The 22,548-nt window shown below is 39.5% G+C and overlaps 1 protein-coding gene across 1 annotated transcript in view; it reads right to left on the reverse strand.

Annotated features, from left to right (window-relative positions):
* The window catches only part of adgrl3.1 (adhesion G protein-coupled receptor L3.1), a 119,703-nt gene that overhangs the window by 80,234 nt on the left and 16,921 nt on the right, over nucleotides 1-22,548 (reverse strand). Inside the window, exons 2-3 of the mRNA XM_030727286.1 lie at nucleotides 5,558-5,727; nucleotides 521-734 (exon numbers count right to left, since the gene is read on the reverse strand). Of these exons, the coding sequence (XP_030583146.1) occupies nucleotides 521-734; nucleotides 5,558-5,727 (384 nt within the window). The remainder of the gene's footprint in view (nucleotides 1-520; nucleotides 735-5,557; nucleotides 5,728-22,548) is intronic.

A 22,548-nucleotide genomic window follows, 5' to 3' on the forward strand; every position in this document is an offset into this window, starting at 1 on the left:
ACACTACAGAGCTGTGTAGGAGAAGTGCCACCTGAGTCACTTCCACTGTCTGATAAGGCTACACTGGTTTCTATAAATATTCCATCACAATTGTCCTCTCCCCCCCCATTGCATTTTTATGGCAAAGTTTAGCAGTTGTGGCATTTTATGCTGCTGTTGTTTGCTGTAAACTTTTTGAAAGCAGGTTAATGCGTAGTTAATTCAGAACTTGATATATATTTGATGAGGATCAATTCACCTACTAAAGATGGGATCTCTGGGGCTTAGAGCAGTAAAGCAATTCGAACTTGCCTTGGCTCTGCTTTCATGCCATGAGTCAGCCTTGAACATTGCACCAAAGGATACCATGGGACAAACGTAATTAACAAAGCAACACGGAGAATTAATTATGTTCACTGTGGTTGTCAATTTTGGTTTTACAGCCCTTGGAAAATGTTCTGCTCAGACACATCACACATTCTCACACACATTACTACCTTCCACATCACCCATTCACTCAAACACGTACATGCAAACTGACCTGAGTGACATGATCTTGTATGCATCAGGCAGGTAGCACCGTGTGTTTTCCATCTGGACGGGGTCTGAGTCGCAGATCTTGTCATCAGTGCGGCCATAGTTGGCACTTTCAATCATGATGACATCTGTGCCTGGGCAGCGTAGCTCAATGGGGTAGGACTCACAGGACAGCTCCCTGCGGACCACTGCCATGGGGATGGGGGCTCGGCCATAAACTGGACAGACAGACACATTCATTGATATTGACACGTTATTTGCTGAAATACTCCGGACATATTTGTAGAGCCGTCTTTAATTTACTTGGACTGAAGGTCTAAGTTGTGCAAGAATAGACTGTGTTCAACTAAAACTGCATTTGTACCCTTGTCGTATAGACCTAATTATCCACACTATATGAAAACAATAGCATAACAAAAGACTTTTTATAAGGGCACGACCACTGTCGCAAGTGAACTGACTTGGTAATTAGTGCTTTGTAGTTAGCAGTTTTGGACATCATTCTAGATAGGGAGTAATTGCCTGGCAATTTCAACAGATATTTAGAGCTCCAGATATTATTCAAAGATGGGAATGCCTAATTATTCTCAGAACTTGCGAATTTGATGCAAACATCCACTTGTACTACACTGAAATAGGGAACATGTCATTAATTCCAATGAGACTGAAGCTGCTGAACTCTCTGGATCTTTTTGACTTGACTGTTGTATGCTTCTGTGCCATACAACTCCCTTTCATCTAAAAACAAAATGAGCAGAAAGAAAAATAAGAAGAAAAGCAAATTAGACCAAAAGTATTCTTAACAGTGTCATGATTCTGGATTCTTCTTGTTATCACTCTCCCATTACTTCTTCTTTTATTTTAATCCTTGCTTCTTGTGGATTCCAGTTATTCCCCCACCCCACCCCCCCGACACATATTCACAAACCAAAACAAAACAAAAGTTTACTCCTTACACATAAGCATTCAAGTAGGCCAAAAGTTTGTATTCCCAATGTATGAGTTTTCTCCTGTATTTGGACTTTTTGCCTCTCCTTTCTCTCATTCTTTATTTTCATGTTCTATTAAAACACCGTATATATATATATATATATATATATATATATATATATATATATCTATATATATATATATATATATATATATATATATATATATATATATATACATATATATACTTCCTTGTGATTAAAGCTATATATATATATATATATATATATATATATATATATATATATATATATATATACTTCCTTGTGATTAAAGCTGTGACATAGAAGCACATCGACTGCAGTGATATTAATGGTGTGGTTCTGGCTGTTAGTGTTGCTTGGATTATTCTCGGTTCTTGAGATTGTGTTGTTCAGGTCTGAATTGACCTAACCCTTCCATAATAATAATGCAGATTTTTATTACATATATAAATTATATTGTGCATCAACGGCTACTATTGCTCATCTACACCATCTGAGAATGTTTGCTCTGTCTGGTGCAACAGACATATGCATTTCCCTCTTGAACAAACTAATAACGTACACAAAACTAGTGCAGAATGTAGCCAGACCCATTGCTACTTCACTCTTTTTGAAAGAACACATCCAGCCAAACAAACAAGTGTACACACATGTATGTACGGACACAAAAGTAATTTAAAGGACACAGACTTAAAACATCTGTGTAAAGCGAGGCATGGACCATCCTCCCAGCGCTCCTTGTCATGGTAACCATAGCAACCCTGTCCTCCCTCCCTTGGCTCCCTCATTGGTTAGGGAAGCGTCATGGTTACACAAATGCAGCAAAGAATCTGAATGAGCTCAATGACACTGCGCCCGGGCTCAACTTAATACTGCCCTTCACCACATCACAGACACACACACACACACACACACACACACACACACACACACACACACACACACACACACACACACTCATGCATACAAATGCTTGGAGTGATGGAATGTAGGGGTGGAAATTCACAGCCAGCCAATATCTGTGTGGTGTTGGTACCTGAGGGCAAAACATTGATAATGGCAGGAACTAGCTTAGAGATAAGACTGATATATAAGTGGCATTTACTGAAAATGTCTTCTCTAATGAACAGACACATGCACACACACGTACGTACACCACTGCAGGCTATGATTAGACCTTAAGCACACATTCAGACAGGATGTGTGTCTCCAAAGTAGCTGAGGATTTAAGGGGACATCATGCAATTTTGTCAGTGTAAGCAGGGGGTCTTAGTGTAGTGGGTCATCATTGTGTGAATCTAAGTGTCAGTTTATTAGTTTTTCAATGGCTGCATCATGACTCTGTGAGCATGAATATAAATTCTGAAGTGAGGGTTAATTGGAGCATGCGGGGATCAATAAACAGCATTGTAAGGCAGCTGTCTAGACTAGCTTTGGATCAGATGTCTTACAGTGTTGCCTTACGGGGTCCCCTTTGGGCATAAAGCAAGTATTATGACACAAACACACATACTCACACATTATTCAAATGAGGGGTCTATGTGTATTCCCATTAAAAGCCACTCTGCCTTCATAAGCAGCAGTAAATGCACCGACTCGTACATGCCATCCCATCTCATCTGTCACATTTTAATTTACATTATTATATCAGCTGCCTCACCTATAAAGCTCCTGTGTTTAACCTGCCTCCAAAGGGCTCACTCTACACATATTTCTGTCACCTGATACTCATGCATTCAGTGATGCACACACAGTATGTGCGTATATTTAGCTGTCTGTCGTTGACTACATGTAATAATGTGTGAGCTGGCCAAGTGCATGTTAATGTGTCTGTCATTAGTTGTGTAAGTGGTGACAGAAACTTGGCAGCGACAGACAGTACAGACAATCTTATTCAGACAGTCTCATTGCCTCAGGGGGCTGAAACAAAAGGATATTGATTTTTACATTTGGGCCAAGAACAAGAGAGTGGCAAAAGAGGTGGATAGATGGAAAGAATGAAAGGGTGAGAGGAAAGAGGAGAGAGATTTAAAAGGTGATCTCTCACTCGAACTGCCAAAGCATTTGGCCAATGCTGGTGTCTTAAATGTGGGGTGTTTGAGTTAGAGGGAAAACAACTCATTTTAAGTTGAGAAGATATTTGAAAGGTTAAGGCTAGCTATATCCTCATTATTTTATCGATACAATAAATCCCAGAAAACAAGCAAAAACAAATATGATCGTCATACTATTGTCTGTGCAACAACAGTGTATGCAGTGTATGAGGGAAAAAAAAAATATATATATATATATATATATGGAATTTATAGAAATAAATTTAGATATTTATAGATATATATATAGAAATTTATATATAGAAATTCATGATTTCTTATTGCTTTTTGTTTGAACTTATAAACCTAAAGTAGATATTTCTCTGTGGAGAAGATGGAGTGGTTGCTGCTATGTGCCCTCAAGGTAAAGTGTCTTTGTTTCAGGTAATCCTCACTGAGCATAAACAGCATGCTTTGCATATGTTGACTCATTCTTTAGACATTGATGCAAATATATTTGACTGAAACTCATCTCTCAGTGTGAAACACAGCCCTTGGTGTCTCTGTGTCTAAATTGCTGGCTATAAGCACTCCATGTGTGCCTGTTCATTGCATAGGTGAGTTTTTTTTGTTGAGATCTGAGGCAATTTGGTTGCAAACAAGCATACAAATTTATGTGTGAGTGTGTGTGCATAAATGCGTGCATGTGTGTGTGTGTGTGTGTGTGTGTGTGTGTGTTCTCTTCATTGGTTCCCTATTAAATCCAGAATTGAATTTTAAATCTTTCTCCTCACATACAACATCTTGAATAATCAGGCCCCATCATATCTTAAAGACCTCATAGCATCACATTATCCCAATAGAATGCTTCAGTCTCAGACCACAGGCTTACTTGTGGTTCCTCAAGTTTCTAAAAGTAGAATGGGAGGCAGAGCCTTCAGCCTTAAGGCCCCTCTCTTGCGGAACCAGCTCTCAGTTTGGATTTGGAAGACAGACAGGGCTGGCTCAGGTGACCCTAAACCATCCCTTAGTTAGTCTGTTATAGGCTCAAACCTCTGATACACTGCGGTGCACTCAGCAGTTCTTCTCCGATCACCTCTTTTCACTCCCCAGATGTTTATATACCACTGCAGTATGTCATTAAATTTTGTCCCCTCTCTCCCTTCATCTGTGTTTTGTCCTATCTCTCTATGCTCTCCTTTTCCTCCTATCCCTCCCCTCGCCCCCAACTGGTCACAGCAGGTGGCTGCCCCACCCTGAGTCTGGTTCTGCTGGAGGCTTCTTCCTGTTAAAAGGGAGTTCCCACAATCGCAAAGTTCTTGCTTATAGTGGGTCTGTTGAATACTGTAGGGTCTTTACCTTACAGTATATTGCTCTTTGATTTGGCGCTATTTATAAAAAAAATGAATTGAATAGTTCCCACCTTGCTCTGTGATTAGCCCATGCTGTATGTAGTCTTATGTCTCCCTTTGCTGGCTTGTCTGTTTATCCACTGTGTGCCTGCCTCTTGTATCCCATTTGGGTTGTCTCAGGACTCATTTGTAGCCTTGCTTTTTTGTGCCTGCTGAATAATGGTTCTTTGCAAAAAATTTCTCTTTTTGTAAGAAATCCAGCAATAGGCCTTTATTTTAGCAGACATTTGGGGCTGTTATAACATTAACTGACATAACTTTAAATCAAAATAACTATTAAAACATAAATTATAGCCTGTAATAAGTAAGCCATGGCAGTATCAGCATCGTACTGCAACATGACCAAAACTAATGAAATGAGACCTAACAATAAGCTAACTGTCAGTAAATACCAGAAGTTTCTCATTTGTTCTTGATTTTCCTACATGGGCCTTTGTCAGACAGATATGTGACTGGGGCTTTTGATTGTTTTAAGAAAATCTTTAATATAGCTAAACTCAGTAAAAGAAGAAAGCATAATAATTGAGCAATGCAACAAATTTCTGTTAGCAAATTAAGCGTGACTTTTTTCTTTTTTTTTTTGGTCAGGGCAGTGCACTGAGTAATGTGACTATATCCTTACCAATGGCAATGGGGGAAAAGAAAGTTGAGATCAAGAGCAGGCATCTGGTCCACATGACGTCTGAGGATGACCTGGAAGTAGATATGGAGTTACTTCCTGCTGAGCCCAGACGGTCTTGTGGCAAGCTGTTTCGTATGTCACAGACCTCAGTCTTCCTCCACCATAAAGACCTGAAAATTGACACACAGAGAGGATTGACTCACTTGGTCTGTCATATGTAAACACATTACATATAAGAAGATTTTCCTGAAAGCATTTAACTTATTTATTTTGATGATCACTTAATCGTCAATGTATGCAAACACTTTCATGACATTAATTCTATATCTCAGCTAGTAATTTATCCTTCATTAGGTTATTCTAAATGTTTCTTTGAGTTCTCAAATTATTTCACAGTATGCTTTAAACATTTCAAAAGTATTCAGAATCTCTTTTTAGCCCTTAAAGCTCCAATTTAAAAAAAAGTGATGATACTGACTGTAAAACAACAAGAACAAACCATATGCCAATTAATCCAAACACAACAAATCTGTTTGGGAAATGCAAGATTATTGTTATACGCTGACCTTGTCTTAAAAAATAGTACAATAATAAAATGGTGCTTAATATTTGCATAATGATGCTTTTATTAGGATTCACTTCACTTGGTATTACACATCAGCATCAAAGTGTGAAATGTATTGATGTCCCAACCTAATTGTTCATTTCATGGTCCATCAGCAACAAACAATTAATAAGGGGATGGTCTCTGAGATAAGTTATAGCAGTGACAGACTGGTAAGCATCGTTTCTCCGTCTTTTTTTCTGAACAGATTAAAAGACCAGCATTGTTCAATCACTTGCTCACCCGCCCACTCACCCTAATCTCAGCTCATTTTTTCCATTACCAAATTCACTTGTTAAATATGAAAAACTAAAACATTTGCATTTCATTTGCAGAACTATGTGTTTATTTAAAGTGTGCACGAGGCAAAGGATGAGACATAGTTCAAGTAAACACAATTTTTCAAGGGAGCAGTTTGAAGGTAGCAGAAGCCATCTTTGTGCCTAAATGTTCACTGTTCTCAAGGGAAGTCATCCCCAGCGCCAGAAATTAAAAAAAAAAAAAAAAGCATGTCAGGTTTTTGTGTGTCTAGGATGGAGTGAGAGAGGGGCTGCAGAAATTTGCAACAGTCAGGGACAGATGGAGCAAAGCAGACAGCCACAGCCATGGGAAATACATCATGTGTAACAGAGACTATTGATCAGTGTGACCATATCATTTTGGCCCAGCAGAGACTAAGGCAATAGCCGGCTACTTCCACTGTGCCATACTATGAAGGCAAATATCTGCTTTGGCACAATCCTCTGCCTTAGATTTGTTATAGCTACAACTAATGTTATCAAAAGCCTTTTTATTTATAGAAAATGCCAGAATGACAGAGGCCCTTTTTTTTTTTTTTAATAACTACCAGACTCAAACAATATATGTATGATGTATCTTCTGAGCATCTGCAATGACAAAAAGCCTCACACTGCAAACAGGACAGACAGATACCCAGAGGCACATGTACACTGCAGAAACTGAATCTCTGAGAACAGAGCAGAAATATACGATAAGGCCTGTGTAGTCATCTGGCATTTTATTGGCTCTGTTCTTTTTTGCCTGTCACAATAAATCGTTTAAATTGGAAATTCACTAAAACTAATGATAAAAACACAGGATAAACATAATTTAGCAAAGTCTGAAAAGTTGTAGAAAATTCAATTTGCATTCCAGCATAACGTAGTCAAGCATTTTATCCGATCAGATTACTTTTATGGAGTATAATTCTTTAGCTCTGGATAATGGCAGAGACTTTAAGTTTGCCTTTGATAAGTCTGTAAATACTTGCAGTTAACTACAAATTGTTTTCTTGCATTTAGAAGAAACTCATCTTTAACATTAAGGAATGACCTGGAGATGCTTCACAGTTACATAAGCTGTAGTATTTTGTTTGTTTGTTTGTTTGTTTGGGTTTTTATTTGATTTCTATTCAATCAGACTAGTTTTGTGATATAAAAATAATTTTAAAAATAAACAAAATGACAATACCTCCAAAACATAGCCAACTTATGCAAGAAAAGTTAAGTATCAGTATTTTCTTTCTCAAAACTGCCTGTTTTGATCACCTCAGGCTGTTAAATATTCTATATTAAAAAAAAAAACAACTTAAATTCTTCATCTACAAACATATTCAGCTTTCTAAATATCAAGTGGTGCAACTGATTTCACTGGCTGATTGCATATCTGCTAACAGTTCTTGACAAATCCCTAATGGCACTAAAGTGATAGACTCACAATAGACTCCTGTGTGTTATTCTTTCCTCCACTTAAACGACTGAACAAGCTGCCCCATTTTGATTGATTGGCCCCTAACTCAGTTGAACATGAGCAATCTGACCAGCTGTCCCCAGCTAGACAGAGAAGGCATACGCTGACATATGGCCATACGCCACCAGCCACAGCATTCCACTGTTTCATAATTCAAAAGCTATTCCATCACCCCGTATGCTCCACCAGCATCTCACCCATCAGTTAATTAACCCTCTCATTTCCTCCATGCGCACGGTGGCTACACAGACAATAGTTGCACGATAGCCCGGAGCAGTCCAGCACAAATCCAAACTTAAATCAGTCAAGTTGTGTTCATAATTCAACGGGGCTGCATACTCCCATATGTTCAGATAATGAGCAAAAAAACGTGTCCCATCCACAAAGTCTGTAATACATAGACAACAGTGATAGCCCAAAGCATTGCCCTGCTTTCCTAACCTGTTTCCTTTAATTATCTTAATGCGTTGATTGGTTAATATATTATGAGTAAACAGACAGTAATGGTGCTAATTATCAGAACATATGTGGTGCATTTACACTCTGTACTCATCAGTGCACATAAGGTTTAGCACACATCATAGGCCCCACCTGAACCCACTCACTGCTGAAATGATGAAATAATCAAATCAGATTTTTTTTTTTTTTTTTTAAATGAGCTCAATATTTCCTATCCTGAACTAGCTACATCTCGCTGGAGACGCTCCCTAGAAGATAAGCAGCATCTGCATAAAATTGAGCAAAACATCAACAAAGAAGTGAGATCAGACTGGATCCAAGTCTTTGGATGTACCTGCCATTTCTCTCCATCTCTGCTTAGTCATACCCGCTCAGTAGACACCTGCTAATTATACTACAAATAAAAACACACATTACATTTTTTCAGCCTTAACTATTTTGCCACCAAGGTTTATTTAAATTTCCCAACATCTTTAAGTAAAAGAAGATTTATCATTTATGTCATATTAGCGCAGTCAAAGCAGTTAACAGTCTCAACAGCACTGTATTATTTAACGTATCAATAAGACAATCTGCTCCACACTAGTCTTGCATGCATAAGTGACATGACTTCTATGTCCCATATTTTTCTGCCCCGAATCTTCATTTCCTACAGGGTCGCCATTAACATAGCTGTCGCCAAGGCCACTACACTCACGGTCTATATTGCATGCATCCATGAACTAATTGATGTTGGGCTGATTCTGTGCACAAGGCAGCCTGACCCTAATGAGTATACATGTGTGTGTGGGCTCGTGTGTGTGCTCGTGTGAGTGTGTGTGTCTTGAGTCCCCTAACGAGAGTCCTGCCTGTCACAGCACTCCTCATTCGGGGATTCTCTCTATCACTAATGAATGCTGACTGGACTGGGCTACCTTGTCAACACGCCTCACATGCACGTGCACACAACTTCATACGCACACATTTTCACACACATGCTTATCACTAGGAGACCAGATGCCCAACTCCCTCAGCCTCCAGGCAGAGTCTCAAATGTGTCCATGCTGCACTTGGAGTCTCCCCTTTGAGTATGCTTTAAAAAAATATCATGCTGAAGTGAATGTGCATCATATTAGGAAAGCTGTCAACATAGTAGATTACAGTAGTTCTAAAGAACAAAGCAGAATGAGCAAAAAAAAAAATATCAATACAGATACTGTACAAATCTCTGCATTTTGTAATCTATCGTAATCTGCGATTTAATTAAAAAAATGGTTCAGAACTGGTTCAGTAGTGACAGTTTTGAAAGAAAACATCATGATCATTATTATTGAAGAAATATGACAAACATTTCATGCATCATGCATTATCCAAAAGAACACTATATATATATATATATATATATATATATATATATATATATATATATATATATATATATATATATATATATATATATATATATATATACATATATACGTGTGTGTGTGTGTGTGTGTGTGTGTGTGTGTGTGTGTGTGTGTGTGTGTGCGCGTGTGTGTGAAGAAAAACAACATGAAGAAAGAAAGGGGGAAAAACCATATTACTGAGTTTTTCTTCCTGTGTCATTATATTGCATTATAAAAAATTTTATAGCCCTGTGGGTGGTCTTTACCCTCCAAGCTTAGGTCCTCTATCAGAGGCCTGCGAGCTTGAGGGTCCTGCGCAGTATCTTAGCTGTTCCTAGGACTGCGCTCTTATGGACAGAGATCTTGGATGTCCTTCCTGGAATCTACTGAAGCCACTATCCCAGTTTGGGGGGGTCACTGCCCCACTGTTACCTTCACCTTCCGCGTCCTCTCTAGCTCTTCTTTCAGCTTTTGGTATTTCTCGAGCTTCTCGTTTTCCTTCTTCTTGATGTTGCCATTGCTTGGTATTGCAACGTCTATCACTACGACCTTCTTCCTCTGCTTGTCCACCACTACTATGCCCTGTTGGTTAGTCATTACCAGTTTGTCTGTCTGTATCTGGAACTCCCACAGGATCTTAGCTATCATTCTCCACCATCTGTGAGAGCATATCCCATTTTAACCTCAGGACATCCAGGTGATACTCGATACAGATGTTCCGGCATACTACACCAGCCACTTGGTTATGGTGTTCCATGTATGCCCTGCCTGCTAGCATCTTGCACCCTGCTGTTATGTGCTGGATTGTCTCAGGGGCATCTCTGCGCAGGCTGCACCTGGGGTCTTCCCTTGTGTGGTAGACCCAGCCTCCAGCAATCTTAGATCTTAGAACTTGTTCCTGAGCTGTCATGATTAGTGCTGTTGTGCTGTCGTTCAGCCCAGCTTTGTCCAGCAATTGGTAGGATTTTTCAATATTCTTCTATCTGCCGGTGGTACATGCCGTGCAGAGGCCTGTCCTTCCATGATGGTTCCTATTCTTTCTCCTCTTCTTTCTCAGGTTTCTGCTGCCTAAGGTACTCACTAAGCACATGATCCTTTGTGGCCATTCAGGATAGTGGTTCTGACACTCACTACTCCTCAGCCTCCTTCCTTCTGCTTAGTGTATAGTTTTAGGGTGCCGGATTTGTGCTGAAACCCTCCATGCATGGTAAAGAGCTTTCTTGTCTTGATATCAGTAGCTTCAATCTATTTCTTTGGCCAGCTTACCATCCCAGCAGGTAATCTGATGACTGGCAGCTAGATAGTGTCGTGTAAACATTAATGTCTTTGGAACAATTGAAATGAGGATTCAAATCCTGGCCAGGGCATGCCTCTGCCTCCCCCCCCAATGCTACCCAAGTCTACGTCAGACTATGAGTGAGATATATGATTGAAGCCATACCGGCCATTGCCTTGATTTTATATATATATATATATATATATATATATATATATATATATATATATATATATATATATATATATATATATATATATATATATATATATATATATATATATATATATATATATATATATATGTATAGTTTTTTCTATTCTATTTTATTTTATTCTATTCTATTTTAGTTCATTTGTTTTTTACTCATTCTTTTCATTTTTCTCTATACTGAGCTGCTGTAATGCGCAAATTTCCCCGTCGTGGGATCATTAAAGTTTTATCTTATTTTATCTTATAAAAGAGAGGGATATAATGGATAATGAATAGGAAGAAAACTTGTGCTTTTTTCTCCTTCTTTATTCACTTTTTCCTCACCTGTTCTTGTCTTCCCTCTCTTTAGCCTCTTCACTTGTTCATTCTTTGCTCTGTTGGAGAGAAGTCTGAGCGGAACAAAGCTCAGGGGGCTATGCACCATGTTCAGTAAAATGGCATGTGTCCGCCAAGCTACGGTAAATTACCTCCAGTTGGCTTGCTAGGGTAACCACCATGGACCATTTCAACGTGTGTGTGTTATGGAGAGGGTTGGAATACGGTTGTGTGGGTGACAGAGTATGAGTGGGTATAGGTAGTGTTGCAAAATTATCATCAGCACAGGTAGACAGGCTGGGAGAATTTTGATTAGAGTGACCATGCACACACACACACACACACACACACACATTTAGGTAGCTAATTTGGCAGTGTGGAGCTGAAGAGATGACTAATCAGGATAGAACCTGGTGGGAGTCTGGCCTGTGGCCTATAATGAGAGACATAAGAAACAAGCACACACATTCACGCAACAAGCATGCATACACACACTCATACCAATTATGTACTGTGCAAACAGACAAAAGACATTCACATACAGCAGGCATGCACGTATTCAAACACAAACCAGCATGAGTGAATGTGAATAGAAGGTCCTCCCTCATAATTGCCTGGTGCTGATGAAGCCTAAGATACTGATTAGCAGCGAGTGGCCTCTCAGTATGACCAGAGGCTCAGGAAAAACATACTGTCAACTCCCAGTAATGTGAATGTCCTGACATCATAACCACAACATGTATTCCTACTGTTGCATGTGTCTGGGTGTTTAGAGAAAGGGGGAGTTCACATACAAGCCCCCTCGGACCACATTAAAATCACAATTAAAATTAAGTCAGTGTCTCATTGAGTTTAGATTTGGCCAGCACAAACATGTGACAAACCGTCATGTCCTCTCGTGTCTCTCATTTTAAATCTATACATTTGGCCATGGCAGCCAGATGCAGTATGGTTGCTACCACTGGCTATTTTTTCACATGTACAGTACAGTACATACATGCAGGCGAGTGCACGCGTCGGATGAGGGGCTGCTTTACTGTAGGCATGTGCACAACTGTCATCAGTGCCCTGAAGACAAGTGGCCTGGCTAGCAATTTATACAGTGCTGGTTGTAAATCCTTTGTATGTCAGTAGCAAAGAGCTGCAGAGTGCTCCAGCGTAGCCTTAAAGGTATAGGTCACCCCTACATCAATATGATGTTCGGGTCATTGTAGTCTCAGTTTGATGTCTTCAGTGAAACTGAAGAGCAGCTGTTCTGTACTATTTTTTTAATTCTCTGCTGGTTTTTACAGCAGCTTATTTATCTATTAATTTAAGCACAACATTTATTCTATTTTAACATGTGGGTAACGGCCTGTGGCAGAGCAGATCGTGGCCAGTTCCAGCCAACTTTGTATTTTGCATGCGAAAAAAAAAAAAATGCAAAGAAGATTGGACTGCCATGACAGACCAGCTTCCGCTGCTGCTGTTCAAAAAAGATTAATATTTTTCCCACGTGTACATCTTTATTTTTTAAAAGCTACATGTTCCTTTAAAATAATTTTCACTCATAAGAGTTCAAAGCTTTGGGCTAAGCACTTCATCCTCTCCATCTATGTTAGACACGCTATGCCCGTCAGAAAATTGCGTCTAGGGAGGCTCTGGCTTTGACCAGACCACTGCAGTTTCCGCATGGCTGCCTCTGGCTGCTCTGAGAACGCTCACAGAAATCTGATGCACCAAAACCAGTCTGAAAATCCAGCACCAATGACCTCGTCTGTAAGGCACAGGCGTTTTGATTCTGTCTGCCTAGCAGCTAGATACCACACTCTGTTCTGCTCTGCTTTGCTCTGAACTTTCTAATGCTCCAATCTAATCAACTCTATATGCCCTCCCTCCCTCATGAGACAAGACGGGCTAAGGTGGAGACGTGCAAGGAAGAATTGAGATAGGAGGAGAAGTGGAGTAGCGGGGAGGGGTGGGGAGAGAGGAAAAGATGTAGGATTAAAGAGGAGGGAAGAAGATGGAGGAGGAGATTCATGAAGGAGGTCAGGAAGGAAAAAGGCTAAGAAAAATAAAGATGGAAAGATGGGATAAAGCAGGAGTGACATAGGGATGGAGACACGGAGGATGGTAGGAGGCAGTGAAAGAGAGGGAGCGCCAAACCAATCATAGCAATTTGAGCAGAATCTTAAAGCAAGTTAATAACCTAAGGCATTTATCTTTTTTCTCCTCACGCTCTGTCCTAAAATATTTGGGGTTTCATAAAACAAAGCTTTCTGACACTAAATAGTGACATAAAAAGTTCAGCTGTCTAATGTAAAAGAAGACATAAAATTCAAATAGCACCAATTAACAAAAACACAATAACTATGGGACAAAATGTAAGAGAAGAATCTGACTTTCTTCTTTTTACACCACATCTACAAACAAAACAAAAATTAAACAAAACAAAATGAGGCTAATCAGTAACACTCTAGCTAGTTAAGGCTAGCTAGGATGAAGTCACAGCTGTGAGACTTTTTTGACATCCTTAATCACTTTTAAACATTTCAAGGCTCAATATTAACATCCATTATATGACAGATATTGAAGTTGCAACATATTTTAAAAGAAAAGTAAACTAGTAACTAGCTATCCTAGCTAAGGCAGAGTCTGGAAATATGACTCTCTTGTGCCTCTGGCAAACATAACTTTACAGACTATACATTAAGTGTTTTCTTTTATTACAAAAGCTATTTAAAGCTTCAATATTGAAGTGACTGGGCTGAGTAACAACTATATAGTAGTAGGACCTGCTACAGTCCAGTGAGCTAAAATGCAACCCATAGACTGTATGTAAAAGATGGCTATAACAAAGGCCTTATAATATAATCAAGAACTCCCCCTCTCTGTACTTCTGATTTCATAGGGGGTGCATACTTGGAGTTATATCCCCAAAAAAGTATATTTCATTGGTTTAACATTGTTGTTCTGGAAATGTTCCATGTGTTTTGATAGAGATAACAGCTATAGAACAATTCTTAAATTTTTCCTAGATTTCCATTATAGTAAAATATCGTTCTTTGTGTGTTTTGATGTTTCCCACATGACATAATGTGCACATTACTCAAAAACTGTCCATTATATGTGAGGTGACATAACCACCGGTTGTTGGCCCTTGCTGGGTGAAATCGGATGCAAAGACGGTGCTGCACCAAAAACCTTCTAGTGGTTGCTTTGGTTGCTAGCAGATTGCCACAGCTGTCTGTAGTTTTTCATGGTTGTTTGCAAATACTTGCTAATAAGTGGTAGTAAAAAAAGTGTGAAACTAACTGGAAATGGAAAAGTAAACGTTGTGTCTCCGCGCTGTAGCCAACATGTGACATAAGGCACAACTTTTACTTTTAAGGCAAGTGGTCTCCATTTCTGGTTTCTGTCACACTGTTTTACTACAGCTCAGAGAGTAACTGGATGGTGTTTGCAGACAAGTCTGTCACTTCCATTCAAACTACGACCACAACAATATGCTAGCAACCAAAGCAATCACAAGGAGGTTTTTGCCAATGGTTTGGGGAGTGCATGCTTTTCCCTAGCAACAAGTGATTGCGAGGGGGTTCACTGACCAGTGTGTAGGCCTGCATGACTAGGGCTTTTTTTTTTTTTTCCCAGCAACTGCCATCAACCTCTAGCAACCACTGACAGGCAGTTGGGGAATGCTCGTTTTTTTCCCTCACGATCGATGGTTCCCGATGGTCACGAACAAGTCTCTAGTTCTATATGACTGGGGTCTTATTCACTTGGCCCTACACTGTCACCATGATTGTCACATATCCAAAATGGCAGACAATGTCACGTGGTTAGTGGTCCCATGTCTACACAAACCTCAGTAAAGGACATTAAAGCACCATGAAACAGTGTACAGTGTCCGCAAAAAAATTTCAGGCGTAAAACCAGCAGCAACGCAGAAAGCAGCAGCCTCCCAATGTGGACCACCACAACTAGTTGCTTCCCATACAAACATGTAAGTTTCTGTTATGGTTTAACTACACTTCTAACGTCTCATTAAACAGATGCCATTGTGGGAGTGTGTCCTATTGTAAAGCTATAACGAGCCAATCTACAAGAATTAGCAGAATACGAGTGTTCTACCTACAAAATCAGCTTGCCTGTAAGAAAAACAGAGTGAAACAGATCCAGGGTTTGCTCTAGCTTGTTACTATATTGTGATAAGTTGGACACGCAGTGTCTTGGGAAGAGCCAGTTTACTCAGTTCTCGACAGCTTTTACTGCGTGTTAGTTCTGATTTAAAAAATTAATAAAATGTAAAGATTTTTTATCCTTTCACTGTTATTTCACTGATTGTCGCTGCTAATAATTTAGTTTTCAGATGAGTTGGTAGAGTTTAGCTGAGCCAGTGCTAAGAACGTACAGAATCAACACAATTATCAGTAAAAACACTGCTTGATTTCGTAACTTATCTGCTTTATATATCCCACAGATTAATGTGGGACAATGACGAATACTATGTGACTTTCTCTTCATAGCAGTAAATTAGGTTAGTTCACTGAAATACTCAAAATACTCAAAATATGTGAAAGTACTCAATACATAGAGCAGAGCTCCAGACTTAGTAAATGCTTGACCTACTTTCAGACTTATTCTTAGCTAATGAAAAAGCAGAGAAAGAAAAACAAAAACAAATGAATAAATAGATGCCCAAAAACTAACTGCGCCACACGCAAATATACAAATAATCAGTACACAGTCATGTGCACACATGCACACGGAGCCATTTAATTCTGCATGACATTACAGCTGAGCTCCCCCATAAGAATGGAGTTAATAGTTTACAAAACTGCCTCTGATACAATCAATTATGTCAACTACAGTGACGGTGATGCTGATTCCAGCACCATCTGATGTTGTTTTCCTCCCTTTGATTCATCTGTCTTCTCCTTCATACTACCTCTTTGCTCCCCCATTGCCATCTCCCTCTCCTACTCTCTGTCACTGCTCTAAACCCAGTACTGTCACAATGGATCCATCAAAGGCATGCCTTAAAGCCAGAGGCAGCGAGAGGCAGAGTTTGTGTATGCGTGTGATTGTGTTTGCTGGTGAAGAAGAGAGAGAGGCGAAGGGAGAAAGTTGTCCTGTACAGTACAGAGAACAGCCACCTCAGCAGTGAATGATGCTGCATTAAAGCGGAGGCAGACAAACAGGCAGCAAACGACTCTCATGACCTAGATTTAAACCCTTATGAACGGGCCGGGCTTGGTTAGAAAGAGACTACACTCAAATCCTTATACTGCATTTGAGCTTTATTGTCCATTTTTCAATTACTTTTGTTCAGTTCTGTTCTCTTCCTCCATTTATTTTCATGCCCCACTGCTATTCTCCATCCAGTCTTGTTTACTGCTTTACTTGTGCTGTTTCTCAGTGGGTTTTTTTTTTTATTCTCTCATGCTTCCTCTGTCCTTTCTATCATCTGCCATACCGATCCACTTCCCTTTGTAGCTCTATAAAGAAACTTTAACATGCTTACCATCCTCAGGTGCTCTACACCCACTGTTTTCCATTTTAAACTACTGTAAGCTCGCATGAAAGAAACGGGTAGGATCAAAATAATGAGAGTCCTGCTACTCTAATTTTAGATCCCGATATTCTTTCAGAAACATGTGCATTCAAACTTTTAAAGATTTGTTCAGAATCAGCAAACTTCAAAACTCTGTAGTTTCCACTGATTGGTTGGAAGAGAAAAAAAAAAAAGTGATTTTTGCATAAGACATTAGGGCCAAACCTTTGCTCTTGCATTATGGAGCAGATATGAACTGTGTATATCAGAGTCTTGAAATATTTATTCAAAAAGGCCTTTCTGGGGTGCTTACAGTGCTGTTCATAATTTAATAATGCATAAGCACCAACACTGGTATATAAATATAAAAGGAGGCACTTAATGTTGGATTGTCTAACTGCTGAGAAAATGGCATCGGAAGCACAGAAAGATCTACCTAAGAGAAAAGTACATCCGTTCGCACACTGTCACCTTGACTTACGCGTAGGAAAATGTGCTGGTGGACACCGAAAGAAATTTCTCCCTTCACATATCATGGAACACATTAAACATTACAGTCTTTTTGAGTCACTTTGACTGCAGTGCTGCTCAGAGCCGTGATGCGTGTAAAATATCTCATGACAGATGTCCACAGTGATATGGGAGTATTTGTCAGCAAACACTTTTGTTAGATATTACATTTTCACTTCTCCCTGGAAACACACAAAAAAAAAAAATCTAAAGTGAAGAAGAGATTCTCTTCTCTTCAAAGTTTACTGGGATTAAAGAAGCACAGCGGTTATTCAGTGCTAGAACATTACCTGGAACATTAATATATAAAAATCAAGAGTCATTGCTGTTCTCTGCAGGGCTGAGCCTGAGCTTTAGTTTTCAGTTTGCAGGGCAAAATGGTTTGCCACTGCATTCGATTTGAGCTCTAAACCTCATCAGTCTCACGGAGGACGCTATAAATATCCTTCATGTTATCAAACATATGTTAAAGACCTATTTTGGAGTAATTCAACACCCGTGTGAATTGCATCTGCCATCTTTATAATGAGATCCAATAGTATCTGAAATGCAAGCCTGTAAGAACCAGTGTTCCATGATTGCAGGGCAATGTGGTTATTTTTTTTTTCCACTGGCACAAACCACAACTGCTGCATTTTTGATAAGCTGCATCCATCACTTTTCTGAAATAGCATAAACCTGATGATACAATGAGCTCCAGCAGGATGTATGGGTGGTGATTTTGAAGCAATCAATGGGGACAGCAAAGGTAAACACAGTGCTAAATGTCAGCTATGGTGATTGCGCTGCCACAATATCACCTCGAGCGGGAGACCCAAATAACCAAAATCAATAATCTAATCATTTCATATTCAAATCACGCAGGGTAGAGGTCTGGATCTTATTGCAGTTTCATATCCCTGGTGTGCTGATATATTCCAATCAACAAACCAGAGCAAGCAGATGCATTTAAAGTAGAATAATTCAATGAGGCTAGTGGGTGGTTCACAATGTTTGAAATAAATGTTTATTATTTTCTGTATGCGATGTTGAGATGCATGTAATATGCAAATCTACATGTACATATACTTTATGTGTTATTGTTTCATTAGGTTTTTAGTGCTAGACACATTTGTGTATGTGTAATTACATTGTCAGGACACAATGTGATGCCCCTTTAAGTTTTTAAAAATTACACATCAGTAAGTAAAAGGTGAGAGAATAGTTATTTTTTATAGAGTTACAAAGTTCAAATAAAAGAAATCCAGGGTGTGCAAAACTATGTTCACTTGTTTCATCAATGCTTAATTGTGCCAGTAAGAAATATTTGATCAAAATTTCATCTTCTGCTGCTCAGATCTTATATTCTGGTTGTAGCTTGAAGTCTTCAGTATTGATTCCTTTTCATAACTGTAGTAATTCTGGATAGATCCACGTTCCTAAAACATGAACTGAATGTGAGGATTACATGCGCATGCTTGTGGGGTCTGCATCTTTCTTTACAATAACTGAACACACACACACACACACACACAGAGCACATTTAATCCTCTGTGATAATGGATATGATATCTGTAGATTTGAAATATGAAACACTGGCACAGCAACACGTCTGCTTTTAAAGTATTAACCGGAACAGTAAGATTTTAATCTTTGACCAAGGTATCTTTTTCAGATGTTGCATACTGTAATGCATTAGAGTGAAATAAAATGTATTTCAAGGTTTAGCTATTTGTGTGTGTTTTAACGCTGTCATGCCCCCAAAAGGTATCAAACAAGTCTGACTCTGCATGCAGGAATAGAGTGAACACACACTTGTGATAACTCGTGTTTTTGTTGGACTCCACGCTGAAGCATCCAAATAGAACAACAAATCTCTACAGTATACGATAGGGATAATTGAACTGGTAAACACACACATGGAAGGAAAACATCTGTGAGTGCATCTGCTCATCATCATACCAAGCCTGTTGGAAATCTATATTCTCAATATAGTCTACTTTACACAATTAGCACTGACTCATAAGCAAAACACCCCAAATAGGAGAAGACACAGTAGGGAAGAAGCAGTGATAGTAACTGCCATAACTTGTTTTGTTTCATACAGGCACACAAATAAGACGGCTTATCCTTCCTGGAATACAGTGGCCTTAAATAGCTGCTTTTTTTCCAAGTTGTTGACAGAGAGCATCTCTGTGGGCTATTCCCAGTCGTCAAATGTCTGTGTGTGTGTGTGTGTGTGTGTGTGTGTGTGTGTGTGTGTGTGTGTGTGTGTGTGTGTGTGTGTGTGTGTGTCGGTGTGTGCTTCTGTGTTGCACAGGGTGTGCTTGGGGTTGTACTAATACACTCAGGTGGCAATGTATTTGTGCTTGTACGCAGTATACATGTGGGTTTTTGTGCATTTACGTCAGATTGCATGTGTGCTTGATCAGTTGTGTAGTGTGTGTGTGTGTGTGTGTGTGTGTGTGTGTGTGTGTGTGTGTGTGTGCGTGCGTGCGTGTTTGCTCCCCTGGTCCACTAGCTTGATCTTGGGAGGAATGAAAAAGTGCATAAAGGAAAGAATGATACTTTAAACACAGTAAACAGGATACGGAGCCACTAGGCAGAAGATGGGTGTAAATATCAGACAGCAAGAGTTAAGACCAAGAGAATTTCACCGGAATCTCAGATGTGAATCAACCAAATCAGCAAACAAACTGTAAGCACTCAAAGCTGAAATAATAGATGGAAATGCATCACCTTTGTAAGCTATCAAGTCATGAGCTTCATTTAGCCTGGCTAGTTGACTGAGAAAGAACACATTCATGTTTGCATGAATGGCTAAGTGGGAGAGGCTGAGAGGAAAGAAGGGCGGACCACATTCACACATTAACACAGTCACACCTGGGAGCTTGTGCAGCACAGCCACACTAGTCTCACACTACTGCAGTCAGAGCTGCTCCACTGAAACAGTTAAAGGTTAATGCCCAGAGGTCACAGCCCTGATGGTAGTTGTTGAGGGATTTAAACTGCTGGGATTTTTACAGCTACTGTACCCATACAGATTTTAAACCATGACCTTTCAGTCACAAGCTCATTTCCTCTGAGCCTATCTGTTACTGCGGGTCAATACATGACTGGTAAGAATAAACGCAGAGATGGTGTATCAAGATGGTCAGGCAGTCTTCTATCTTAGTTTTGTGGCTTTATTTGTTGATAGATGAAAGGGACTGCATGATTCATTAACAATTAATCTGCAAAATGTTTTCTGTTAATGAAAAGTAGACATTGTAATTTCCCACAATATGAAAATACATGCTGAAAAGGTCTCTTTAATGCCATTAACAGCTCTTTCCTATAATAGATATTAAACTGACAAAATCACATATGTCCTGAATCACGTTACATCAACCATTCTATGCTATGAACTGTATTTTACATTTGCAAATTAAACTTCCACTTTATGGAACAAAAGCTAACTTAACTTTCATTATTTAAAATCCTTAAACATCTCCAGCAGAAAGCTGTCAAACAACACAAAAATAGTCCCATGTATACTGTATGTTCAGAGCATATAACTGTAGTTCATTGCATTACATTTTTTTTTTCTCTTCAGCTCTCAGCGGAGATGGTCGCACTTTTCTCTCCCCAGCCCTTCCTTTTTGCCATGCTTTGCTGCTTTAGAGCCTCTCTTCACACAACTTCCAAACTGGAATTTATAATTATGGATCTGGTCAGCTGGTCTCTCAACGCCATTGTTTTGATCAAATTTTCACCATGAGGAGATTGGGGGAAGGAGAACCCTATTCCCTCTTATTAATTGACATTCCAGGTGGCTACATTATGGTTCCTGGGTGGTGTGGAAGATGACGTGCCTGGCCGTGTTGTCAATGGAATACACACACATTTGGCTTATTGACACTGGGATTTCTCCGAATTGGACCTGGAGATACCTGGCTTGTCGTTGCAATTAAGGAAGTCTAGGCAGCTGTCTGGCCTTGGTAAGGCTGCTTATGACGGGAATGCAGGAAGGTACAGACTCAAACTCAGACTCTGTATATCTGTATGTCTGTTTCTGCATGCCGAAATAACAAACCAAGAAGATTCGGATGAATTGGATTTTTTTTGCCACAGAGAGGGGCCAGAAAGACTGAAGGCAGAAATTTGGCTCCCTGGCGGCCTTGGACTGCCGCTTATCAAATTGTCTCCTGGATGTTTTGAAAATAGATGCTCTACACCCCCCCCCCCCCCCCCGCTGTCCTGTCTTCTTCTGACCTCTGTTGGACTGATCTCCCTGACCTAGCTGCTGATGAACTCTACATCTTATCAGAACTGTTCGCTGAGGAGGGAGTTTGAGTCAGCCCCACAGTATCCTGTCCTCTTGGATGGGTGTTCTGTTAACTGTAATTTCCCCATTGTGGGATCAATAAAGTATCATCATCATCATCATCATCATCATCATCATTCAATCAAAACTCTTCATATGTACAAAATTAACCCAAAAATGTCCCTAATTATTAAATTATTTCCTGAATTTATTAATTTAACAATAATTAATTACATTTAATTTTGCATTTCTTTTTGCTTTGTTAAGCATTTTTAATAATTCAACAAAAATAACAATCTGTTTACATCATCTTGTTAAAATTCAATAATATTTATTACAGATTTACCACCTAGCCCCATTAGAGAGAAAGAACTCTATTCTCATCTATCAGGTCTAATGCTTCAGAGACATCTGTGTCACACCCAGCCCTGTGTGTGTGTTTTGTGCGTGTATGCATGGGATGTGTGGGCTTGCATGTGTCTGTGTGCATGTGTACATAGAAGAAGGCTGAGTCTAATTGCGCAGGTCCATCTGCAGATTCTGGAAACCTGGCTTCTATCTTACAGACACAAAACAATACAGATAAAAATACACAAGCACAGACAACACACAACACACACGTACGCCACAAGTGCCCGTCTCAATGCCTCAACTTGGACCCTGGATAATCTGTACCCATT

This window comes from Archocentrus centrarchus, chromosome 1, assembly GCF_007364275.1.
Source record: "Archocentrus centrarchus isolate MPI-CPG fArcCen1 chromosome 1, fArcCen1, whole genome shotgun sequence".
Classification (NCBI taxonomy): Eukaryota; Metazoa; Chordata; class Actinopteri; order Cichliformes; family Cichlidae; genus Archocentrus; species Archocentrus centrarchus.